The 27,666-nt window shown below is 41.2% G+C and overlaps 1 protein-coding gene across 7 annotated transcripts in view; it reads left to right on the forward strand.

The window, feature by feature from the left end:
* mast2 (microtubule associated serine/threonine kinase 2) overlaps positions 1 to 27,666 on the forward strand; it is a 202,339-nt gene that overhangs the window by 71,793 nt on the left and 102,880 nt on the right. Inside the window, exon 1 of one of the 7 annotated variants that reach the window (XM_067596133.1) lies at positions 13,469 to 15,223. The exons of the other annotated variants lie outside the window; for them this stretch is intronic. Coding sequence (XP_067452234.1) covers positions 15,185 to 15,223 — 39 coding nt within the window. The 5' untranslated portion in view covers positions 13,469 to 15,184. Of the gene's footprint in view, positions 1 to 13,468; positions 15,224 to 27,666 lie in introns of those variants that run through there. 7 annotated transcript variants of the gene reach the window in all.

The raw sequence follows: 27,666 nt of genomic DNA on the forward strand, positions 1-27,666 counted from the left end.
CTCTGATGAAGTTTCCTCATCATTGTTCTAAATTTATTCTCACAGCTGGACAGTTTGTGTTTCCAGCTGTTGCAGCTTGAAAGAAGAAGATGATGCAACACAATTTATGATTTATATTTATTTATTTATTTATATTGGACTAAAAGGAGGCAGCCAACACTTCTTTGAACCGTGTCAAACACATGTTTTTAGTTAATGACTCAGCTCGTTATGCGTTTTATCTGCATAATCACATCAAACTTGACGAGGTAACGTGTTGATTCTCTGGTGCATCAAATCAAGAGTCTCCTTTAACGTTGTAATCCGTAAGATTTCAGTCCCGGTTGATGTGGCGACACCTGTGGTTACCGTGGTAACAGCAAGTGCAGTTTGAACACTACAGCAAACTCTCACTGAGCTGAAGAGCAGCTGTCTTGAGACCCGTCGTCTGGTTTTGTAAACTCAGTTTTGATCCGTCGTCGTTGTTGTCGGAGCTGACCATGTGACAAATACATTATGTTTCCTGTGACTCTTTCACAATAAAATCCACCTTGTGTTGAGCCAGTTAGGCGCTTTTAATGTGAAGCAGCGGCGTTCTGTTAGCATTAGCGGTAATTTAATACAGCTCTGATATGATGCAACGAGAGCGAGTGTTGGATTATATCACCACTACCAATAAAAACTACCAGATAGCCACTAATTACTGTAAATACTCTGAGTGGTTATTGCAGAAGAAATGCTGAGCAGACATAATAAAAATGGGCTTTAATTTCATGAAAATGTTAAAGATTCTAACTTTAAAGCTGCACTAACTGAATGTGTGTTTTTTACACAACCAGCAGACACAGAATAAGATAATAATGCCTTTAAAGTGATGTTTCTTTCCACCTGATGAATATAAATCCAGTATTCATCCTCCTTTTATCTCTGGTTTGGTCTCCACCAGCTGGTCATTTAACTGTGTCGGCTGTTTGCTGCTGCTTGAGTCGATGAGGTCAGAGTTTGCAGGATAGAAGCTTCTTCTTCTTGTTATCGGACGTGTTGTCAGTCTTTGGTTTTAACAGAATAACTGCAGTCATGTTTTTCTTACCGGATGCTTCCTGCACCTCGCTCACATTAACAAATGCATTCAGACCTTCTCCTGTTCTGTTTGTGATGAGCTAATCCAGTTCTGACCGTATCACCCATCTCTGATGATGGAGAGGAAATTGAATTGTCTGTCCATCTCACACACAACCCCCTCCCATCCCTCCATCCCTCCATCCCTCCATCCTTCCATCCCTCTCTGTATTTATTATATCTCCTCTTTGTCCTTCACATCTCTCCTTTGTGCCAGAGAATCATCCTCCCATAAAACCCCTCCTGTGTGTGTGTTTACATATTGTTAGCTGCTGTTATCTCTTGTATACAGTGAATACAAATGTCTCCTCTCTCTCTCTCTAGTATTTAGTTGAATGATTCCTACAGTGTAATCAGATTTATGTTGGTTGTGGTTGCAGCCTGCAGGGAGTTGATGAGGATCAGACGGCGAGCAGCAGCAGCGTTATGTCGGCTCTGTCTTTATGTGTATCTCACAGCGTTTTACCAGGAACTGACCTCATGCTTCAATCTTCCCTAAAAAAAAGAACCAGATCGATTTTTCCAGGTTTTTTTAGTCCGGTATGAAACTTTCCCACTCGGCTCAAGACGACGATGATGATGATGATGAGAATGAAAATCGATCAGTTTTACTTCTCTCAGGTTTTATGACTTTGTTCTCATCGTAAAAAGCAGTGAAACATCTTTCCAACACTTACTGGACATAAATACAACTTCCCATCATGTTCTCAGTGATGTGGGTCATTTTAAGAAATAAATCTTCATCTTTACTAACGTCATTTAAAAAAACAAAAAACACTTTGAAGACGCTCAGAAACACAGAAAAGGGACAAATTTTAAAAACACTGATGTATGTTTTTAATCCTGTCAGTTAGTAATCTTACAGTATATTTACTGAAAGGAAGGTCTGGTGTGTGTAGTCACATGATATTTGTTGTCGTCTTTCAGCAAGTTTCTGGTCAGATTTTAAGTTTTTGTCGTGTAGTTCTGGGAATCTTCACACAGAGATAATCTGCTTTTTGCTTTAAGTTACTGTAAAGTCACAGCTCGTTGAAACATCAGAGTTTCAGTCAAGAAGCTTCCAGTTCAGACCTGATGGTTTCTGCTGCTGTGTCACAAACAGGAATGCTGAAAGAAAAGCATAGAAGTGGAACGGCGACGCTGTTAATCGCATGTTTTGAGTCAGTTTTCAAGAAAAAATATTGCAAATTCTCTGATTTCAGCTTCTTAAATATGAAGATTTTCTGGTTTATTTATTTGTTTATTCTTCTATGACAGTAAACTTAAATATCTTTGTGTTGTGGACTGTTGATCAGGACATTTAAAGACGTCATCTTGGACTCTTTTTTTTTTAACCATTTTCCGACATTTTATAGACCAAACGACTGATAGATTCATTGAGACAATAATCAGCTGTAGTTATTAGTTGCAGCTCGGTATATAGAAGACTATAAAGTTTGACCAACCCAGTCTCAGAATGACCTCTGACCTTTATGGAAATGGAGCAGCATGATTGTTTGTGCTCTCTGCTCGCTGCTGAATGCAAACACAGCCAGATAAACTATTCATGACTCAGATGCTGATTTGTTTACAGCTATAGGTGAAAGTAAACACCTGGTAAAGGTCGAGCGCTGAGTCCGTGCCGATGCTCACGTCCATGGAAAAACATCCTGGTGCAGAGCAGCTGATGATGTGCAGAAGGCCTAACGATACACATCCAACCCGTAGACGTCGGAGCTCATGTTTTCATTCCTCCAGTTCTAGTAGGAAGAAGCGCAGCAGCATCAGAGCCGTGTGGAACAAACCTCGGCTCTGTCCGCCCCGTCGACTCTCCTGTCTCGACCTGAGCTCCAAAACAAAGCCGACTGTTTGTACTGAGGAAGGAACGAGGACAGAAAACAACAGCCCGTCTGTCGGAGCTCTGCCTCACTTTCAAACAGGCTGCATTGTTTGTTGTTGCCACTGAAATGTCTCCTGGGCGGCTGGACTGGACGTACAATAAACACATAACACACAGCAGTGCAGAGCTGACACCATCGCCATAGCAATGTTTGAACTGAGTATGAACTCTTGTGTTGGCACACGCACACACAAATATTTTACACTTCGCTCATCAGCAGTGTGAACTGTATCGACCCGCTAGTTAAACAGTAAATCCGACAAACACAGCAGATAGAGATCAGCAGGCTGCACACAGAAGATTTGACAGGCTGAGCTTATTTAAAAAGTGCTGCTGAAGGCTGCCAGCGTGTTTGAGCTGCTGTATTGTCAAGAGTTCGTGTTCCCAGTCGACCTTTTTTCCCCCCCGACGGTAGAAATAGTCGAGCTGAGGACCAGGATTGTGACTTCCACTGCTCTCTGTTGTGATAAGACCTCACTTTTCTCCCTTCAGGGCTGCCGTAGAGCTCTGAGAAAAGACATGGAGTCAGAATAAATACTCCTGCACACTCAGTCATCTCGTTCAGTGAGTTTACATGCGTGTAATTAACCAGCTTATCCTGATTTATACCAGAAACACGGTTTGATTTCTGCTGTCCAAAGCAGTTTTCTTGTAGACGTGTGACGGAAAAAGTAAAAGATTAAAACATTAGGGCTGCAACTAATGATTATTTTCATTATGGATAAATTTGTTGCAGTGTTTCCTCTAGGTTGAGTGGTTCGGCCTGGAGTTTTGCGCTCCCTGGTTTAGCGTTGTCAGGCTAGGCTAACCCATTGTTGCTAACTTTGGAGCTAACAACAGACGTGACTTTTCATGGTGTTGACAAGCTTCACGCTGTAGTCTGTTCTGAACATTTACCGCCAGACTGACAACTTCCTGCTGTTAACCTTTTCCTCTGCTCCACCTGCATTCACCGTTATTTTTCTGCTGCTCGCTCTCTCGCTTACGCTCTGCCCTATTCCTTAAAAGGAGTTAAGCTACCTGCAGTTTCCAAGGCAACGACACAGACGAGAACCCCCGCCAGGCCTGTACTATTATAATAAACACTGTGTTGATTATTTTCTCGATTAATTGATTGGTTGTTTGGTTCATAAAATGTCAGAAATGGTAAAAACAGTTTCTCAGAGCCTCAGATGACGTCCTCAAATATCATCTTTGGTACCGAACATCAGTCCACAACTCAAAGATGTTCAGTTTAATGTCATAAAGGACTAAAGAATTCAGAAAATATTCACATTTGAGAAGCTGGACATGTTTTTCTTAAAGAATGACTCCAAATGATCGATCGATTATCTAAAGAATCAGCGATTAATTTGATAGTTGGCAACTAATCGATTAATCGACTGATGGTTGCAGATCTATAAAACACTAAAAGGAAAGCTGCAGAAGGGAAATAACTAAATGTTCTGATGATGCTTCGTGACAGTCGTGCGCCTGAATTTTAGCAGATAACTAATAGTTATACTAATAGTTACTAATAGTTATATATAATAATGTACATCATGAATCACTGACAACAGAGACGTTATTAGTCTGGATCAGCTGCTCGTGTTATAACAGTGACATCACTGGTCAGAACGTGTTGGTATTTGTGTTTTATTATTATTATTATAAGTGTTTATAACAGCAGTCGGGTTCAACTGTGGGTCAGATGTTGGCTGATGTTGTACAGATGCAGTGAAAGTTTGTTTGAGGGTTTTTATCTGAGGGTGAATCTCTAAATTCCCATTAATAATCCACACACAGTAAACAGTGACCTGCTTTGTTTATGGTGGAAGCTCAACTGGTATTGACACAAACCTGTTCTGGTCAGATAGGACACATTATGTTATGTACCAAGAGATTACAAGCTCATATTTATTGGGATTAAATGAGTTTACATTGATATTTACTGTAGATTTATGAAGAGTCATATCAAAGATATGATGCGATATATAAAAAGGAAAACTTCAGCTTTCGTTTGGGGGTCAAATATCTTTACTGGAGGCCAGATTTTGCCCTGTTTGCCCTCCGCTGGTATATAAAAGTATGATTTCATAACAGAAGTCGGGCAGATGGCCGCCAACCCTGGCTCTGCTGGAGGTTTCTTCCCATTAAAGGGGAGTTTTTCCTCGCCGCTGTCACCATGTGTTTACTCATGGAGGAATGTTGGGTCTCTGTAAATTAAAGAGTAGTAGTTGACCTGCTGTATGTGGAAAGTGTCCTGATATAACTTCTGTTGTAATTTGGCGCTATATAAATAAAGTTGAATTGACTTGAAGTCGTCCCAGTAAAGCCGTTCAAATCGTGCTGAGGCAGTATTCATCTCATCAGGGTAGTTACACTATTAGAGCTGAAACGATTAATCGATCAATACATTAATCAATCCACAGTAAATTAACTGCCAACTATCTTGATATTTTCTGGTTTCTTTTGTCTTATATGATAGTAAATTGAATATCTTTGAGTTGTGGACTGTTGGTTGGAACAAAACGAGACATTGTAGGTTACATCTTGAGCTTTAGGAAACAGTGATTGTCATTTTTCACCATTCCCTAACCTTTTATAGACCAAACAACTAATCGACAGATTAATTGATAATGAAAATAATAATAATAGGGATGCATTTGTCGATATCCGATATGCTGATATTTCCAACTCATTGTGGCCGATGCTGATATATGCACATATTATTTTCCAGCTGGCTGAGGAGTCTATTATACATGCAGGCTTAGATTGAACTAAGTATGATCAAGAAAGACAATATATGAAGGAAGAACTCAGGAAGACTGGATTCAGGAGCAGAAGGTGGCGGTAATGCGCCTAATACGCTGGTTACCAACCGCCGTTATGAACCAAAAAGAAGAAGAAGAAGTGTTTTATTTTTCAAACAGAGTGATACATCCTGTCAGCCGAGGGATTTCCTATCTGTGCAGCCGAACACCGCAGCGCCTCTAACCGGGGCTCGGTGGTCCAGTTGGATCCACACGGAGAGCCGGCGCTAACGTTAGCTGGGAGGCTAGCGGAGTGTTAGCCGCAGCATGACCGGAGGGAAGCACAGCCAGCTAGCCTTCGCTAGCCTCCCAGCTAACGTTAGCCCCGGTTCATAATCGGCAGAATACGCAGATGCTGATATTTCATTTTAGAGCTTTTATCGGCCGATACCAATGACGTGCCGATAATATCGTGCCTCCCTAGTAAATAATTTAGTTGCAGCTTTATTAACCTTTATGTTTTGGTGTTATTTAGTGTGAATAGATGCTTCATGTCTCAGGAAAAGGAGGATAAATGCGACACAGTCTTAGTTTTTGTTCTTCCAGTTCGTCCTCTGTTTGTCTCTCTACCCTCCTTCTCTCTCTGTCTCCTCTTTTTTTTTTTTGACTGTTTCCCCTTCATCTCTCTCTCCTCTCTCTCTTTCATCATACCTCTCTCTCTCTCTCTCTCTCTCTCTCTCTCTCTCTCTCTCTCTCTCCCATCACTGTGTAAAGCTTGTTCAGGCTTACTCAGCATTTTCTTATCAACCCCCCTCCTCCGCTGGGGAAAAAGCTTTTTATGCAACGCTGTGTCCTTTTCATCCCCTCGTCCCTCCCTCCCTCCCTCCCTCCTCATCCTCCTCCTCCTCTCTCTCCTCTCATCTCTTCTTGTCTTAAGCTTTGATCTTATATGAGCCTCATCACGGCGTTACAGCCTTCGATCTCCACGTCCATAAAAACGCAGCGAGCGCAGCCTCTTTACACGGCTTTTAGCAGCAGAGCAAGAGGGATGAAAAGTCTTTTTTTTTTTTAGGGGCTTGAAAACTGATTATTGAACTGATCTTTGGACATTTATAATGTGGAAAATTGGACTGTGATATGTTTTCTGTCTGTGCTTTTGATCATAGAACATTTACATAAGAGTGTTTTTCATCCCCGTCACAGCTTTGTTATAGAGGTTTTGTCTGTGTCATGATAGGAAATCATATAAAACTGGACAATACAAAGAGAAATTACACTAAATGCAAAATGCAATATTATGGAAATGAGTGAATTTCAATGAGGAGGTTATTTCAGGAGCAGTAAATCTCCTGTAGGTTTAGTTCTGGACCAGAGGACTCCTCGCTGGATCCAAGGTTGAATGTGGGTTTATATATTTTAACAAAAGCTCACAAAATATATATGCAGGAGCCAGACCATGGAGAGCTTTACAAGAAATACATAAAATCTGCTCTAATATTAACTGGAAGTCTGTGCAAAAGAGGCTGAAATAGGGGGTTTTGTATTCGGAGTCTGGCTGCAGCGTTCTGAGCTGTAAAAATCAAAGAGTTCATGTACTTTCTCTACTCTCCCAGGCAGCCGTTTGTTTCCATTAATTCCTGTAGAATATAAAAATCAATATAATAGAGTCTTTAAACTGGCTTCAGCTGTCTGTTGCATTGTTGTAACGAAGGTAAAACTTTGCAGCATCATACAGAAATAAAGATAAACTGACACAAACGTATGTAGACTAGACGTTTAGTGTGATTTTCATATCCAACTGAAATGAACTGAGAGAAACTGGCAGCCTGGAACATCTGGAAAATATATCAAACTGTCCAGCAAGCATTTAAAAATGTCAAAATCTCCGACTACACCCAAGAACCAAACGCACCCTGGAGCTCTTAATAAACCTCTTCACCGCTGACATTTGTAGTAGTTAAAAAAACCTCTTGTTTTAGCTTATGCAACCGACACCGGAGTCTTCCTCACCACAAGATTTCAGAAGTTAAAACAAGACTTTCAGCTGCTTTAAAGATCGAAGAGTTGAGAGAAACTTCACCAGTGTTGATATTATATATATATATATATATATATATATATATATCGACCAGTTTAAGGTTTAGTTGCAGGTTGGAAACTTTGTGGTATAAAATTTCACCTCCCATGACACTTTGCTTCTTCTTATAACAGGCATTAAAAAAAAATCTTCTTCAGTTCACGTCCAGCGGCCTCATTAGTCGGAGCAGAGCGGCGTTCCCGCCTGCCGGGATGATAAAGAAGCGTCTCGCTGTGAGAGAGCAGCGGAACTGGGAACTGATTTCAAAGGCTTGTGATTATGTAAGGTCAAGGCTCTTTGTAGTGTGTGTGTGTGTGTGTCAGACAAGAGAGACACACACACACCTCCTCCTCTTCTTCCTCCTCCTCCTCTTCCTCCTCTTCCTCCTCCTGTCATCGGCGGACTCGACTAACGCAGCGTCAGAGCTTTTTGCCAGTCTGTAACAAACACCGTCATGTTTAATTTATTCAGGCTGAGCTTTTCTCCTCCCGTCCCGTCTGAGCAGGCTGACACACACACACATATCAAACACACCGTCAGCATAACGCACAGACGGAGCAGCACGCAACCTGTCACACACACACACACACACACACACACACACACACACACACACACAGAGCTGTCATCTCAACACACAGACTTCCTGTTTTAGATTGATGTTCACTTTTGTTAGTTTTGTTGTTTAATTTTTTTTTTTTTGCACCACACACACACATGACATCAGCTAGTATTGTGTGTTTGTTTCACTTCTTCATTATCACCCAAAAAAAAAAAGCTGCCAGTTGTGTTTTCCTGCGGTCCAGTTTATCAGCCGGGCCGTCGTCCAATCAGACGGCCAGCTGGCTGCAGGACAGTCTGAATTAACAGTAGACAAACTCATTAAACTGATGAATGAAGCGACACAAACAGGAGCTCTTTATCTCTGCTCCTTTATTACAACCATGTAGATGATCGTCTGGCACAACAGTCTGTGTGTGTGTGTGTATTTGTGTGATTTTTTTTTTGTATGTGTGTCTTGGCAGCGAGCGTACGACAGACGCTGTGGCGGGAGATGTGAGTTAGCAGTGCATGTTGCGAGTGTGCACATCTGTGGTTTTGGGTCTCAGTCAATAGTTTCTAATTAAGCAACCAAACTGTAAATAAAAGAAGTTTACAGCCCTCTCCGGACGCAGAGCCGAGCAGCGTTCTGGAGAGTCTGCATCTGTATTCATAAATATTTGGATTCGATATGACCTGAGTCACAGCTGCACTGTAAATTTTCACAGTTTCCACCTCTGTAAAGCAAATTTACAAAGTGCTTTAGAGAAATAAGTACACACAAGAGCTTATAAAACAAGAAAACAGCTGCAGTATTACAGCCGAGGCTCGTAAAGTCGGTAAATCCTGCTCCAGTTTTCTAAAAGTAGAATTTTTCAGGTTTATATTTCAGACTTATAAAACCAAAAAGTGCAGATTTGGGCCTTTTTTATTTTATAATTACAGTTTTTCAGCAGCGCCTCCTGCTTCAAACTTCGATTTGGTTGGAGTCTGAACAGCTGGAAGACTTTTATTTTGAAGCAGCTGCGGGCAGGATGTAGTAACTGCTTCATTAAAGCTGCTCTGCATCTGGATCCAGATGTTGTTTTTGGTGCTTATTTGTCAGCAGATTATAATCGATGATTAAAATGTTAACGTGTGTTTTCTTGGTCTGAATTTAAATCTGTTTTTCATTTATTTTACACCTTTTGTGCAGTGAATATAATAACTGTGTGTGTGTGTGTGTGTGTGTGTGTGTGTGTGTGTGTGTGTGTGTGTTCTGTGGTCCAGAGATAACGATTCTATCTTAAGCCACCAGTAGTCAGAGGTCACTGGTTTCCATATCGTCACGTCAGACTGAACGTAACTGTGGAATGTGAAACGATAACATTCCAGTGTAAACTTCCAAATGACTGCATGTATAGGACTGTTGTTTCTGTGTGTGTGTGTGTGTGTGTGTGTGTGTGTGTGTGTGTGTGTGTGTGTGTGTGTGAAGCCATTGTCACCCTTGACCTTTCACCTCACAACCATCTGACTTAGCAAACCTTTAGTCAGTAACAAGATAAATCACTCTGTGTGTGTTAAGGTGATGTCAGCTGTTTGTGTTTCCACATGTTTGGCTACTTTCATTTTGTTGAAGTGTTTATAGATTCATTATTTGTCATTTTTACTAAAAAAAATAGTTTAAATTGCACATAAAAATTAAAGGTTTCATTACTGTTTTGGTTTAATGCGTTTTTGTACATTTTCTTATCATCAAAGAACTTCAGTATGAATTCAGGAAGTTGTGATTTGTAGCACGACAAGCTAACAGAGCTGTAAACAGAACTGTGTTCCCGCACATGCTCAGTAGCGTCTGCCTTACACAGAACTACTTTCTGGAGACTGAAAACCTGATCACTGTTATTAGTCTTTGGAGCCGTTTTCTAAATGAACTAACGTCTTCATGATGAAGGAACACATCACCCAGTGCAGCGGTTAGACTCACTGACGTGTTTTTAATGGTTTCTGGACAACAACAGAGGAATAAGATACATCAGGCTATTTGTTGACAGTAAGTCGCCAGTCATATCGTTTAACTCGAAGAGGATTGTAACAGGATATAATGACGTAAAACTAAACAGATAAAAGCTAAAGAAAATACTCAGCGGATCGACTGTACGCAGCGAGCCTCCCTCCTCCTCCTCTTCCTCCTCTTCCTCCTCCTCCCCCTCCTCCTCCTCCTCTTCCTCCTCCTCCTCCTCCTCCTCCGGTCTTCTTGTGAAGACATGCAGGAGGTCAGGTAACCGGGGGTCTCTGGGTTTTTGACAGGACTCAACAAGCCAGCTGATGCTGTCAGCTAGAAATAGACCCGCCGCTGTCTGACTGGTTCTCTGCTCACACAGAGAGACGAGTCCACGAGGTCAAAAACATGAAAGTTTTTTTTTGTTTTTTTTTAAGGATGAGAAGAAATAAGAGAAATGCTGTTCTTGGCAGTGTTTCATCATGACGGGGACGAGCAGAGGCTGCTGCTTCAATTAACCTCCAATACAGCAGGGACATAAAACACAGCAGAAGGCTTTTGCTTTAATTAGTTCTGTACGCAGAGGAGAGAGAGAGAGAGAGCTCTACCTGTTTTATCTCTCTCTTGTTCATCATCACTCTTTCTTTCTTTCTTTCTTTCTTTCTTCTTCAACACTCTGGTCTCTGAGCAGCTTGTCTCCGTATCTCTTCCTGTAGCTGAAGATAAAAGTAACATAATCCGATGGTTCCTGTGTTCAGAGTGAACCTGTAAACCAGCCGCTGAGTTCACGGCCTCCACTATCAGTCTGCTTCACGGAGAGATAACAGTAGAAATACTTCACTTTTACTGTAAGTAGTTTATTATTTTATCTCTGACTTAAATAAACTAATTTGCTTCGTCTCGTAGCCAGAAAACGCTGAAAAATGTTTCCTGAAGGTCAACGTGATGCTGTAATATCTCCTGGTTTAGATCAACAGTCCAGAAATATTCAGTTTATTATCACATAAGACTGAGAACAGCAGCAAATCCTCACAAATAACTGAGACTGAAACAATTCAGAATAGCTGCTGATTATTTCTGTTGCAGCTCTGAACATGAAAACAGAGCAGAGGAGTTTTATTAAAAGTAGTTTAAGAGCTGTCCTTAACATCTTTTTTTTTGTTTGTAAGTGTGAATGTGGCTCTAAATTTACCATTTTATTTATGTTATCTCAGTTCCATCTCATGACAAACACTCTGACAGTTATCATCACTTGATAAATGTGAAAAACTTTTCACCCCAAAGTTTGCTCTGTTTTCTTAAAAGATAAACAAATCCCATAAAAATACCCAAACCATCAATTAATTGATCTACTGACGAGTATTGTGTGTTTATTCACAGCCTGATATATCTTATTCCTCTGTGCACACACACACACACACACACACACACAAATACTCACTATGGCACCAAATGTGGATTCATCCACCGCTGAAAATAGTCCCCGACAACCACAGTCATCAGCTGTTTTAGAGAATATTGTGTGTGAAACTACAGATTTTAACCAGTTTTTAAGTTAACTGACATCATCATGAACCAGTGAGGGGGGGGTTGGGGGGGCTGGTTGATAATAAGTACTATGAGTTTAAGTATTCAGCTAATTATTGAGTGAAGTGAGATTGTTTGCTAACGTCGTCGGGGGGCCTCTGTGTGTTTTTAGAAGCAGACTGGTCAGAAACCAGTCAGTAAGCTGGTGTCAGTCAGTCTCATTGTGTCTGTGTGAACATTCCTCCCTGTGGCCCCCTTTGGCCTTTGCTCTCATTAACACAGAGGCTCTGACCAGGAGCCAGGGGCCCGACGAGAGCAGGAAGAGGACGGGGAGGGGAGGGAGGTGGCGGGGGGGGAGTCTGGTTTCTCCTCTCAAAAAAGAAAAAGCCGTCTCATTCTGAGCTGTACTGAACTGGTCTGCCGATCGTTCTCTATAATCACATTATTCTCATACATACTGGACACAAACCAGCTCCATCTGTCCTTCGTTAGAGATCTGCTGGTATTTCTCTTAGTTATTGCATCCATCAGTCTCTCTCTCTCTCTCTTCTCTCTGTGACTCATCAGTGCGTCGCTGCCTGTGCAGCGTAGGAGGACGCCACCAGACACTAAATTCACCGTTCTGTCTGTGTGTTTCTCGGTTTTGGGGTCACAGTTTGGTGCGTTTTCAGTACAGCAGAAAAAAAAAGAAAGGAAGACATTTTGGTTTTTGATTTTGAAAAATGTAAACATCCAACAACGGCTGGTTGGTCGGTTTAGACGTTTAGACGGCTGTTTATAGTCTTAACTGTATATAAAGTATCTGCTCTAACACTGATGCTTCACTGTTAACCCTCTAATGATGTCATATATATAATATATCAGTCTTTACTTTTACTTTCATACTTTTTAACTACATTTTCTCTCTCAGAACTGCTTCTTACGACGTTGCTGTTTGATCACGTCAGACATCAAACGTGTTCGTAGTCGTTGCTACGGCGATAACGCAGCATATTTTAATAATCGTGTTGCACTCGGTCAGTCCAGGATGTTCTGATGAGCGTTTTTCACCATTATCTGATGTTTTAATCAATTAATTGTGAAAATAATCCTGCAGATAACTAATAAGAGTTAATTGCTGGTTGCAGCTCCAGTAAAGCTAACATGTCCACATAGTTATGAGAAGATGAAACCAGTGATTGTTGGGAAAGAAAAGAGACCCACTGGTGTTTAAATCCATCATGCTGAATAAATAATCACCCAGAGCCTCCGATCCGTACGTTCATGATTTATTCATTCGTATGCAATAATAAAGCATGAACCGTAGATGTGTGTGTGTGTGTGTGTGTGTGTGTGTGTGTGTGTGTGCTGTGAACATACCCTCTTGTTTTGATTAGAGCGAGCGAGGCTGTGTCGACGGACACACAGTGCGGAGGAGTGAAGGGAGGGAGAGGGAGGTGGAGGCGGAGCGCTCGTCCTCCCTCCATTCATCGCGAGCAAAGTCTCTGTCTCCTGCTCGCGCCTGATTGGACGTTTCAGCAGAACAGTTTCTCTGATGTAAGTGTGTGAGAGAGAGAGAGAGAGAGAGAGAGAGGGAGAGAGAGAGCGAGTGATGAAAGAGCAGGGGAGGAGTCAGAGCATGTGAGCATACTGACACATCAGACAGAGAGCAAAGAAAGCAACAACACAAGAGACGTTTGGAGAGCAGGAGAAAGGAGGAGAGGAAGGATCTTCTCAGAGGCCACAGCTACGCACCGAGGGAAGAGAAAAAACTCCACTTATCCTTCGTTCCTTTTCCTCTTCTTCTTTGTTTTTTTAACACTTTCAGCTGGATCTCCTCCTTCCTGCAGCCTTTTTTTTTTTTTTTTTTTGAAATAACACCAAAGACCTGAAAGATGCAGGAGGAGACGCAGAGGAGGACGTCCGAGATGACGAGATGACTACTGGCTCGCATGTGGATCCGACTGTGTGTGTGTTTGGATGAGTGTGTGTGTGTGTGTGTGTGTGTGTGGGAGTCCCTGAGCTCTCGCCGCCGTTAACCAGATGGAATCTGGCCCGGCCGGTTGGCATGGAGATGGATGCGAGATGCCTTCTCGCTCAGCGGACCGCTAGCTAGCTAACAAACAACCTCTTGTTTTCAGTCCACTGTCGCCAAGCGGCTCCTGCAGCTTTAAGCCCGGACAGAAGAGTGTGTGAGTGTGTGTGTGTGTGTGTGTGTGTGTGTGTGTCATTGTTTTGTTGGATCCCAAACAGAAAAAAAGTGATTGAAGGGGGGAAACTCTGTGGACTTAACCTCACTCATCAGTCCACACACACACACACCATCTGTCTGTACTGACTGACACCTCCGCTGAAAGAAACTCTTGAAAGCTCCCTGCATGTGTTTTTGAAGCGGTTTCAGGACCTTGTTACAGCTCAGATCTAATTAAGCCAGAGGGGTAGCAAGCTGGTACCTTCCCCATTTATGTTCCTCTCGCCTCGGTCCCCTTTTCTCCCTCCCTCCCTCTCTCCGGTCACCCCCTGAGGCCCAATTGTCATCATTAATTTCTATTGCGAAGCGCCCATGAATAATGGAAGCAGCAGCAGCGGAGTCTCTCTCTGGAATAGTGCCTTAAGGGTGGGAGGCGGACAGAGAAGGAGAAGGACAAGAGAGCGAGGAGGGTTAGAAAGCAGAGAGTCGAACGCCGGGAGTGTGTGAGAGAGAGAGAGAGAGAGGCGGAGGGGTGTGTCCAACACTGAACGCATGAATGGAAGAGCTGCCGACGGAGGAGGCTGAGCTCAGGAACCACACGTGCGCTCCGCCGCCGCCACCGCCGACGGGAGAGAGAGAGAGAGGACGATCTTGACTCGTTTACATCCAGACCGCACCTTCCCTCCACAGCAAGCTGGAATAAACAAAAGAGATAAACAGAGGAGTGAAAAGCTATTAACTTGAGCGTTTATTGGAAAGATACAGAGACAGCCAATCGGAGTATCCCTGCAGCCTCGGTGTCATTTTTCTTGTTTTTCCACTTTAATTAGAAACTGTTTTTGACACCGATTCTCTTTTGAAGTGTGCACGGGAACGCTCTTCAAAGAACCAAACCAGGTCTGAGCAGCTTGAAGCAACATCAAAGATAAATCAAGACTTGTAGAGCTTCTTACAGACCTGGAACATTAACATAAGGAGACTTATTTTGAAAGGACGTCGCCCCGTTTCGAGTTAAGCAGAACCTGTTTCTGGATGGCTTTGGTTTTAGTTCTACAGTTGATGGACAAAGAAAGTAGGACCGAGGAGGCTATAATGTGACGTCCTGGAAAGTGCCTGAACTTTTTAAAAGCTTTGTAAAAACAAAACTGAAAAGGAAAAAGATACCTGAGCTCAGATAATCATGGACGACTCGAGTATTTTGAGGCGCAGAGGACTCCAGGTAAGAAGTCCGGCTCAGGATTCCTTTTGTGAGTTCATGGGGGGGAGGGGGGGGGTCAAAGGTCACACACTGAGGGTTTGACTAGGAGTTATTAATTCAGTGAAGAGTTAAAGGGAAGGAATGTAGGTAGGAAACAGACTCTGCATTCTTTCATTCCAGCGTTTCCTGACGCACATCGAGAGCGTTGTTGTTGTTCAAACGCACACTCGGACGGTCACACTCATCCGCAGCAGCAGCATCGCATTTCCTGCTGGTTTCAGGAAAGAAAGCACATCAACGCTCCGACACACACACACACACACACACACACACACACACACACACACACACACACACACACACACACACACACACACACACGCAGCAGCTGACCAGGCCTATCCACTTTCTCTCTGCTGGTAATCGGTAAATGACGCCACAGCCCACTGAGCAACAACAAGCCATCACATGTCCAAACAGTTTCATTTCAGACCTTTGAACAATGATTCATTAAAACGTTCAGGAATATACTCGTGTTTTAGCATCATTTAGCTCCTTTATTAGTGTTTTAAACTTTAGATTAATGTGTATTTTTTCCAGTTGCCAGTTTGAACTGAATGAAAATTAAAGAGCATCTTAACACCTTGATTTAGCTTGAACAGCTTGTTTAAGTCATATATTAAGCAAAAACACCAAACATTTCTGGTTCTACACGGGTCTAAAACTGTTGGACTCTATCTGTAAAGGACGTGTGAGAAACCTGCCAAACCCAACGTGCATAAATTAATTTGAAGACATCACTTTGGAATTTGGTACTTGGGCATTTTTCTCTACTTTCTGACATTTTTTTAAAGTAAACAAAATAGATTAATCACAAATAATTATCGATAATTGGAATAATTTCTGCTTGCAGCCCCATAACATACGTTATTAAAGTAATCTGACACATTCTCAGTTATTATGTTATTATTTAATGAAGCTAATTGTGACAAATTAGCTAAATGAAAGCAGTGGTTATGTTGATTTTCATACTAGACTGAAATGAATAGAAAACTTATATGAAGACCACATTAAGAAATCTAAAACAGTATGTCAAACCATCAACAGCCATAAAAAGTAAAACATGTAAAAACATTGGAATGGTCCTTTAAATCAGAATATAAGTAGTGCATATTGCATGTTTTTGTACTCTTATCAGAGTCGTTTCCCCGGTTTCGTGCTTTCAAGGCTAAAGATGGAGAGACTCCAGTAATGTTGAGTCAGCGTCAGCAGTCTATATCCCTCCTCACCCCCCCCCCCCCCCCCCCCCCCAAGACTGGTTGGGGAAAGGAAGAGGTATATTTGAGTCAGTTTCAGCCTCAGATAACCTTCCTTCACACCGTGAGGCCGTCAGGACGAATCAGGATATGAGGTTCTGCGTACAGAGACCCTGAAACACTGTGTTCCACATTCAGCGTTTACAGCGTTTAAATAGCTTTGTGCGGTGAGGAAATAGGCCTCGAATGGGGACACCAGGCAGGAGGAGGTGACCTGGATTCACTGAGCTTAAGTTTAGATTCCAGCACTTCACTGCACCTGTTCTGTCTCACGCTTTAATATCCAGATACAGGTACTGTGTGTTCACAAAACCTAACAAAACACTCCAGAGGAAAGAAAACAATGACACATGACAGTAAATTAACATACATAGAAAATAAGGCTGTGACTGGCTTATATTTTTCATAAAGGAAATATGTATTTCTATTAATTTAAACTGATTTAATACGAGCAAAGAGAACTAATTTAAGTTTTTACTGTGAAACAGCTGCAGTACGAGTTGGAATATACATTTAGAGTTTTATTTCCAACACTTCTCTATTGCCACAACAGTTATTATAAAGATAACTGACTGTAATAATGAATACAGTCTTGTCCTCATTAAACCAGAGAAAATTACAAGACATAAAATACCCTGAAATTAACCTTTTAGGTCAACCAGACCATTAGTATCACTAGGGGTTTAGAGAAATATATAATTTCATGTTATCTGCATAGAAATCAAAAGATGTATTTTACTCTTTATGTGACCAAGAAGAAGCTTTTTAATGGAGAACAGAGGAGGACCCACAATAGACCCCTGAGGAACACCCACAGGTGGTTGCGCAAAGAGCTGCAGGTGTTTTTTTTTTTAACTTTAACAACTTTAACATCAAAACACAGCAAAATTCAGTGCAACAGTACTTTGTTTTATGAGTATACATGTGTAGTTATGCTATCCAACAAGTTTAGCTGCTATATCTTTACTGTCAACACCATTTGTAGCTTTAGGATTTGGATATTTTTATGAATATTCCAGCATAGTAAAGGTATCATGATACAGTAAATGAGTGAATCGACTATTAACAGCAGCCTGTTACCCTTTAGCTTCTTATAGCATGTCTTCTCATGCACAACAAAAAATATGCAGGGCTCATACTTTATGTGAGAACAGTTCAAAGATTTGAGGCTTCACTTCGAAATCAGAAGCAAGACTCTATTACTTACTTACTATCGCACGTTGTAATAGGAAATCTTTTGGTGTGAAGGTTTTGCTAAGTAGACAAACTAAAACACTGATTGACAACTGCACATTTGTTTGTCTGCACACAGCAGTTCTGTCTGGGCTGGATGTGTTTGTTGGGAGGGGTGTCTGCTCACATGTTTTGTTTCTGTAAATCCCTTTCTGTGGCTGGATGCCCGCCGTTGGCTACCAATACAGTCGGCCAGGCAGATTAAAGGCACAACCAACAGTCTGAAACCTCGCTAGCATCCCCTGGAGGCTTGTATGCCAAGTGTTGAGTGTAAAAAAACAACAATTATTATCTAATTGATTTAGCTAATCTTGGAGCTTTACAAGCAGTGGAGTTAAAAATGTAAAGTTTGTCTTGATGGTAGAGCTAGAGGAAAGGTTATGTTAAGGGTATATAAGGGTTTATCATCTGGGGAGCAAGAATAGGATCAGTTGAACCACTGGTCTGATACTTTTAGATGTTTGTTGTGGAGACAGTGGCCTCAAAGCAATGCTAGAGGAAAGGTCAGGCATTCAACAACATCATGAGACAAGAGTCCACAAATATCTGGAGCATCTTTCATGGAAATCAGCTTCTGGGGAATCACGCATATCCATCACAAATTTGAAGCCAGTCTAACCAGAAGTCAGAAATGATATTGCCACCAATTTTCAATTAAGTAATTTTTCAAGTAAAAACACTCCATCTTTTCTAAAGTTCAGTTTTTTCTGTTTAATTGATTAATCAATTCATTGTTTTTGTCTATAAAATGTCAGATGAAGAATGTCATACGCAGTTTACTCCGAGATGATGCCGCGTGATGTCCAAGCATGAGTCCAAAAAAACAAAGATATCCATCAGAGTTATGTAACTAAAAAAAACACCAAAAGCTTCCATGTCAGAAACCAAGAAACGGAAAAAATTGTCCCAGATTTATTTTCTATGAATCACTAATCAATTAAGTTACTGTTCATTTTAGCACTTATGTCATATAAATATAAACTTAATCCTATTTTGTTAATCTGATTAATGGATGGATAAGTTATGAATAGATAATGAAAAAACATTGTCGTCCTTCGTCTTACTTTAATATGACAAATAGCACTTAAGTGTGAGTGAGCAGCGTCTGCTCTCTGCGTGTCCTTGACGCCCTTTGAGGTCATGTGTCCTCTTATTTACTTCCCGGCTGGAAAGCATATAGCCCGAGGTTAGAGGTCACTACTCCATCAGGACTCTATCAGGCTGCTCTGATGGACTGAGGCGGTCTGGTGTTTAAAGACCAAACATAGAGCTGGAGACCACCACTTGACCTGGGGAATAAGAGATGGTAAAAGACAAAATGCGGTCAGGGTGAAAGGTCAAAGAGATAGCGGCCGTGCTCTTAGCTTCTGGGTCATTCAACTGGAACAAAGGGGAGGGTGGGGGGGGGGGGGGGGGGGGTGGTCGCTGCTTTCTATTTGTAGTCCTCCTGTTGTTGTCGATTACAGGATGTGAGGGTGAAGAAGGAGATGTGAAAGGACGAAGGGGGCTGAGAGCTCTGATCGAGACGAGTCATTATTGTAACGAGCTGTAGTGTCTGTACTGATAGTCCAGCCTGTAAAGCTTTTTTGTGGGCTTTGGTTCTGCTTTATGTGATGTTTAACTGTTGATGTGTGAAGTTCAACCACAGAATGATGTTTCTATTATTCTGTCTCACCCACAAATTGACACCAGACTATAACATTAATCCTAGAACATGTGACAGGAAGTAAACAGGAAGTAAACAGGTGTTGTTTTTATTTAGTGATTGTGTCGCCTCCGTCCAAATACTTTTGTGTATTTGTGTTGAGAGACTGTTTTCCATTGATTAGTCGAGGCCCCTTTAGATTTAATAAAAGGATAAATTAACGCCACAACATGCAGTGACATATTAGACACGAGTGTTTTAGTAACTTTTAGGGTGAAAGTGTATAAAACATGACAACGTCCTCGTGCACAAAGCAGCTCCATAATGAAATGGTTTTCCCAGTTTGGTGTGGAAGAACTTGACTGGAGTATTTTGTATTGCCACAACAGTTATAATAAAGTTAACTAACTGTAATAATGAATACAGTCTTGTTCTCATTAAGCCTGAGAAAATTACAAGACATAAAACACTAATATCCTGAAATTAATCCTTTTTAACCAGACCACTAGTATCACTAGGGGTTTAGAGAAATATATAATTTCATGTTATCTGCATAGAAATCAAAAGATGTATTTTACTCTTTATGTGACCAAGAAGAAGCTTTTTAATGGAGAACAGAGGAGGACCCACAATAGATCCCTGAGGAACACCCACAGGTCGTTGTGCAAAGAGCTGCGGGTGTTTTTTTTTTTAACTTTAACCTTCAGCACACATCAAAACACAGCAAAATTGCAACAGTACTTTGTATTATGAGTATGGTGGAAGAACCCCAATCCCAGGAGAGCCAGGCCCTAACAGCTGCAACGATTAGTTGATTGATTGATGAGTCGATCGACAGAAAATTAATCAGCAACTACTTTTTTTGTAATTTTTTTGAGCAAATATGCCAAAAAAATGTGCTCGTTTTAGCTGCTCAGATGTGATGTTTTAATGTTTTTCTTTGTCATACATGATTGTTAACTGAATATGTTTGGCTTTTGGACTGTTGAAGGAAATTATAGCAGGTTTTTTCACTATTTGGTGACATTTTATATACAAAACAATTATCAGCAAAAGCAAATCCCTGCAGCCAAGAGTGGAGGCCGTTCCAGCATCACATGTTCAACAATCACATATGAGAGGAATGTTAAGGTGTCCGCATACTTTTGGCCATGTAGAGTGCATATGTGCGCGCGTGTGTGTGTCCCACCACCAAAGTGTGAGAAACCGGATTAGCGTTGCCATTCACAGCTCCAACAGCAGCAGCAGGCGTTTTCTCTTTCAGAAACAAAAGCCTGTCTGTTCCCCGACTGTGTATTAAATCCTGAATCTTTATCGAGGCGCTGTGCTGACATCAGCCTGTCTGGGTAACACACACACACACACACACACACACACACACACACACACACACACACACACACACATGTGATCAGCTCCTATCAGGTGGCATCTGCTTCCATCCCAAATTGCTGTCACATGGATTTAGAGACGATTCTTCATCGACGTACTCGGAGCTCCGTGTCTCTGCTCTGCTTCAGATTTCACGGAAAAAAGAAACACAAGCAGGTTTCTTGAAGTCGTCGCTCCGTAGGGACGCTTTCTTCTTCTGTGTAAAGTAGGTCTAATAAAAAAAAAAAACAGTAACAAGGACACTGTTTCTGAAAAGAGATGTTCCTGCTGATTTTTTTTTTGCTGAGGTGTCAGGGACAGATATCAAAACCTGGACAAATAAAAGCAGAGCGGGTTAAACGGTGACAAGCAGGAGTCTTTTCTTATCTTTTACTACTCGTTAACCAGCCAGCGATCCAGAACGCAGGGCTCAGTGAAAAAAAGCTTCTGTATGTTAAACATTAACAGAAGAAGAAAAACCCACAGTCAAGCACACGCAGCTACAAAAAAAAACCCTTCAGACACACAAAGTTTAATGTCTTATCTGTTGGTGAGGAAAGATAAACGTTGAGAAACCACGTCAGCTGACACGATCGTTATGAAGCCAAACATCCTGCTGCCAGACACTTCAATATGAAGATTTGTTCTTATGCTCTGTTTCATATAACTGTAAATTGAATGTTTGCGTGTTTTGGACAAAACAAGGATATAAAGATACTTTACTGTCATCTCACCACAGTCACGTTTATAGTTTTCAGTTCAGTGCTTCTTATGATGACATGTCTTTGTGTTTTCTGGGGATTTGGTGAGAAATTAGTGCAAAACAAGAGAAGTATTTAAACTTTAGAAGAATTTAATTTGAAGAAAAATGTCAAATTTAAGTTTTAAAAAACACCAATTAAATAAATAAAGAGTGTAGTGTGCAAGAGTTGATCTGGCTAACATACAATATAGAAATGCAGAATATGGAGCTGCTGGTTCCAGAAGTTCTTTTAACTTGTTGCTGTTGAGAAGAAACTAATCAGACGTTTGGATCAAATTCAGAAACACTTCAAATTGAACCAGAATCTGAACATAAACGGATTTAAGCTGCTGAATCTTTCTAGAAAACTGTCATCTAAGACTTCAGCTCACCACGAGCAACAGAGTTTTAATCTTCGGCTGTTTGTTACTGAAATGCATCTTGGGAGTTGTAGTTGAGGTTATAGGCTTATACGTTTTGACTTTTTTATCAGAGAAGCAGATATTTTCTAGCTATCAGTCACCTGCACAGACTGTGGAGCAAATTAATGAGACTTTTTCTTCTTTTTTGGATGCAGAGAGAGAGAGAGAGAGAGAGAGAGAGAGAGAGAGAGAGAGAGAGAGAGCTCCACCTAACTACAAAACATCAATAATGGAAATAAACACAAGTTGCAGCTCTGAACTAGTTGATCTGTCAGTATATCACAGGTTTAAACCCTCAAGAACAGTGTGGTCCATCTACCAGCAGCACAGCAGTTTAATGACTGATATAAATCATACAGACGCCATCTTTAATATGGTCAACCTCTCACATCCTTTTCCTTCCTCTTAGCTTTTTAAAGCTGTTTTTGCTCTCAAGCTTCTCTCTGACTCTTCTTCCTCTGCATTGATCTCACTGAGCTCTTCTTTTTAATATAAGTTATAATGGCGTCCGGTGGAGGCGGTGGCTCTCAGGATGATGGAGAGATTCCTGCTCCTCCTCCTCCTCCTCCTCCTCCTTCGGCCACAGTCGGCTGAGCGTGCCGCTCCTCCTCTCGCTCGCTCGCTCGCGGCCTTGTGAAATATTGATAACCCTGAGGTTACCAGACTGAGAGGAAACAAAACAGAAATCTCACTTTTCTCCTTGTTTGGCTGGAGCGCCGTCTTCTCCTCGCAGGGCTTGCAACAGCTCAGCATATCTGAGTAATCTTGTCTTTTGGCAGAGAAACAATGTCAAAGCAGAATGAGCCGAGGAATTCATGATAGGTGTGTGTGTGAGAGAGAGAGAGAGAGAATTACCGAACCCTGGAAAAAAAAGGCTAATGGATGGCAAAATCCAACCAATTAAAGCAAACAGGCAAATCTTCTTTATGGATTAGGAGTTATTAAAGCTGCTGGGTTCACTGGGAATGGACCGCTGTCCTGCTGGAGCTGCGTAGACGCTGTGCGAGTCTCAGTGTGCGATGGCGGGTCCGTGGCTGCTCCACACTAACGAGGAACAGGGCAGAGATAGGAGGCCTCTGGCCTGCAGACGCTCGGTCAGCTGGTACGGTTTAAGGTTGAATATTATCAAGGAGACCAGTGAGACGGCGTCAGAGCTCTGCCAGGTAAGACTCAGGACCTTTAGACTGGTTTCCATTCAGCTAACAGGTTTCCTTCACTCACATGTCTGTACCTTGTAGGGCTGCAACTAACAGCTACTGTAATTATTGTTTATTCCGTCTAAAAAATGACAGTTATAGTTTCCCAGAATGAAAGATGACGTCTTTAAATGTCCAGAATCCAAAGATATTCAGTTTAACATCATGTACAACAAAGTAAATCAGGTTTGTGGAGTTAAAAACAGCAGCTTTTTGCCATTATTGCTTAAAAAAAGAAGGAAAAACATGATTTAACTTTGTCTTTAAGTATCAGCAGCAGGTTATACGAGTTCAGTAAAAGTTCCACAGAAAACAGACGGACATCTTTGTTCCCTCCAGTTGTTGATTTTCTCTCTCCGGAGTTCTCGGTGATAAATCAATATTCTGCTCCGATTAAACGAAGCAATAATTTGTGAGCGAGTCGGTTTTTCTGCTGAAATCTCTGCAGCTGCTGCTCATCAAGAGTCCAGAGAGTCTGCTGGTGTGACGGCTCAGCAGAGAGATGTTAATGTGTGTGTGTGTGTGTGTGTGTGTGTGTGTGTCGGCTTCCTGTTAGACTATCGATAAAACAGAGTATTAAATGTTATCGGTTGTCTGATCAGTTGTCATTGATCATCAGTGATCTACAGTAAGTGTCCCTTTATTGGAAGAATAACATTATTCTCATAAAGCAGATTATTCTTGATTTATGAAGCTGCTGCTGGATTAAAATAAACTGACAGTAGCCTTAATAATAATAATAATAATAATAAACTTTACCTTATAAAACAGTTTTATAAAGTGCTTCACAACACAAAAAACAAAAGTTAAAACAATTCAGCACCACAGCAATTAAAGTAATAGAGAAGAAGAAGAAGAAGAAGAAGAGATAAAAACTGTAAAAATAAACAAATAAAACTCATAAAAATGTGTCATAATCCAGATTCTACTGCAGCTGTTTGTATTTCTGTCGATATTTGATTAATTAATCTGACCTGAAGTGTCTGTTAAGTAGCTGTTCAATCATCAGACGTTCACCCAGTTACACCAGTGAGATTAATTTGATAATTGATTAATAGTTTGTCATTTATCACATAAAAAAAAATAAGCCCAAACATCAGATGTTTGCAGCTTCTCATATGTGAGGATTTGAACACAGAAATTGAATATTTACATAAAACAGAAGAAGAAAAGTTTGTCTTTGAGAACATGTGATGGATGTTTTCCATGTTTGTTTTATTTTATTATAAACAAAGTTTTCAGTAAGTTAACTCGTAGTTGTTTGACTTCTTGTATGTTTTATTGAATTGGAGTCCAACAGTAAGAAGCTGTGAAGTTCAAACAGTATATTCTCTCTGCTTTATTGTCAGTCACTCAACTGAGTCTCACATCTGAACTCTGAGAACCTTCCCTGCATGGTTCCACAACCATCCCGTCCTTTCTACCCTCCTCCTCCTCCTCCTCCTCCTCCTCCTCCTCCTCCTCCTCCTTCATCTTCCTTTTATCTTTCCTCCTGCAGGCAGACATCTCTCGACATGATAAAAGCGAGAGCCCGGAGGATGGCGAGCGCTGCCGTCTGGGTGTTGAAGTTTGAGAGAGAAAGAGGGAGGACGGGAGGGATGATGATGATGATGATGATGATGATGATGAAGAGCTGAGAGTGTGAGAGAGATGTTTCAGCGCTGTTTGACTTCTTCTAATCACAGACGATAACCTCGCTGCTGCAGACAGCAGATACTCTTTGTCTCTCTGTGTTTTTATGTGAAGTTTTATTCCTGCGGTCGCTGCAGAGCTTCTTCTGGATTTAAAGCGGTGCAGCTTAGTTTTCCCCCCTGAAGGAAACCCTCTCTGATCAGAGCAGGGCTGCAGACCGTTTGAAGTTTCTCACTAGTAGTGCTGATACAATGCTGGAGTTTCACTACAGATACAAAAACAATATCACTTACTTCAAGAATTATAAAGTTTTGATTCCTCTGAACCTCATAAAGAGATAATTTAGACTCAAAACATCGTACCTTTCTTAAAGTAGTAAAGAATAAATGTGATAGATGTGTTTTATCACTGACTATTTCATAAAAGAAGCCAAAGTTCTTAAGTTAAATATTGTTTAATGTAAGATAAGCCTTTATTAATCTCACAGTGGGCTATTAAGCATAATAATAATAATAACTTTATTTATATAGCATCTTTTAAAAACAGAGTTTACAAAGTGCTTTGACAGACAAAACAAAGACATGAAACAGAAAACAATAACAGATCTGACCTTAAAAAAGATGGCGGCCGAAGACAAAGACAATAAACAGATGATAAAAAGATTAAAAGAAAGAAAGATGATCTAAAAGACGTTTACATAAAAACAACTTTATTAGCAGCGTCCTCGTAACGTTGCACCAACAACATAACATGAGTAACATCCTCACTGCCCCCCCCCTAACGCTCTCTGGTCGCTATGGTAACGTTTAAACATGCCTTCAAAATAAGATACACCACAAAAACAAATATTAAGTGCATGAAAAATACGACGGGACATAACGCTGCATCAGCGGGAGCCCTGAGCTTGTTTCTCTGAGACGAGACGGTTCCCGTCGAGGTTTAACGGGAGACAACGACACCCGGAGTGTTGCTTACGTCTGGTCTACTGCGTCATTTTGTTTTGGTTGCTGTCGCTGCAGAAAACCCTGCGTCACACAGATAGGATGTTGGAAATGGAAACAGGCTGGCATCAGTGCTGTTGTGGGGATCTCAGTCGTTTTTCAAAATAAAACATCGTTCAGACTTTAGATAATAAATAAAACGGAAATAATGTAAGTTATTTATTCTTTCTGTGCGGCGCGGTACCAAATGACCTACAGTGATGGAAATGCATTGACTTTTTATTCAGAGTTTTTAAAGTTTGTTTGTATAAAGACTGAAGAGGTTTTATGGCTGTTTCTGCAGCCTGATGCAATAAAACATCTGGGAAAGAATCATAACATGCATAAATATCTTGGCTGTGTACAAAGAGACACAGTTTCTGTGTCTAAGTTGTCTTTTATGGTTTTAACTGTTTTTTTAACATGTTTCTTAAAGTTCAAATTTGGATCCAGTGTCACACCAAGATATTTAAAATCAGTGTTTTCAATGACAGTGAAGCGTTTTGCTCGCTGCTTTTACGTCGCTTAGCAGGAACTAGCATCATTTGCATTATTCCCCCCATCGTCCAATCGGATGAGCCGAGAGACGAGCCTTCTGCGGCGCCGATGGCGTCAGGAAACCTGCAGCTGTGTGACTTATAACCATGATGTGAGCAGAAACCAGCAGCCTCCTCCTCGCTGCTTTTACTTTGTTTAGTTTAAAGCGTGTTCGCTCCTGTTGCCCAAAAGTTCCTCTCACAAAGTTTTTTCCCTTCCCACAGATGTTTATGTAACCTCTCTCTCTCTCTCTCTCTCTCTCTCTCTCTCTCTCTCTCTCTCTCTGGTTTTTGGAATGCACCACACAAATCTGGTAATTAATTACCCATGGCGCATTGCATCAGCTGTAGCAGATGTAGCGCCGTATTTCGTCCCAGGGATTGCGAGAGAGCAGCCGGGTGTTTGTGGCCAATCAGGATTCAGGGAAAAGATCGTACAGCTGATGCAGCTGGAACGACACCAGGAGCTCGTCAGGGAGGGTGGGGGGGTGGGGGGGGGAACATTTCCTGACACAGATAATCTGGACTGGAAGTTTCTCATCGCTAACATAATCACACATGTCCTCCATGTCAAGTGTGGGCGGATTTCAGAATTCATACGAGAGCCGTAAAGCCAGACAGAAGAGCTGGATGTGAGGATGCATGGCTGGCTGAGGAATGACAGAGTTTGTTGCTGTTGTTAATCCTATTTTCTGCTTCTCTGTCAGTGTTTTTAAATGCATTTCTGCTGCTTGTTATCAGCTGTCTTGCAGATATGATGCAGAGGAGACAAGAGATGTAGACAGAGAGAGAACAAAAGGCCACGAACGCATCTCGTCTCGGGTCTCGACTTTTAAACTCGTGGCCTTGTCGAGTACACGACGAGCATCCCGAACTTCTATAACAACAAAGACTCCCACAGTGGAAAACTGACAAATAGCAGCACTCCTCTCGTATCTCTGACATCTCCTCCGCTGACATTTAGAGGGCAGAGAGAGAGAGAGAGATAAACTGACAGAGACAGAACGAGAACACACAGTCAGAATCACCTCCAACCTCCAAACATCACAAAACAAGACGTTTCTTTATATAATCATTGTCTTATTCTCACGATTCATTCACTGGAACATCTGGAATCTTCTCACATCTTCATCTGGAAGAACACTTTTTAATTAAGTCTGAAGTGCAGATTAATTAGTCGATAAATCCATTAGTTCTCGTAGGTTAATTAAGCACAATCTGATAAATGATTCATTATTATTTATAAAACAAAAGCACCAAACGTTCTCTGGTTTCAGCTTCTTCAATGTGATGATCTGCTGCTTTTCTCTCTTATTACACTGTAAAATTAAGACTTTTGAGTTTTGAACTGTTGATCTGACAAACCCTGACATCTTATATCTTCAAAATAA

The sequence above is a fragment of the Thunnus thynnus genome, chromosome 8, assembly GCF_963924715.1.
Source record: "Thunnus thynnus chromosome 8, fThuThy2.1, whole genome shotgun sequence".
Lineage (NCBI taxonomy): Eukaryota > Metazoa > Chordata > Actinopteri > Scombriformes > Scombridae > Thunnus > Thunnus thynnus.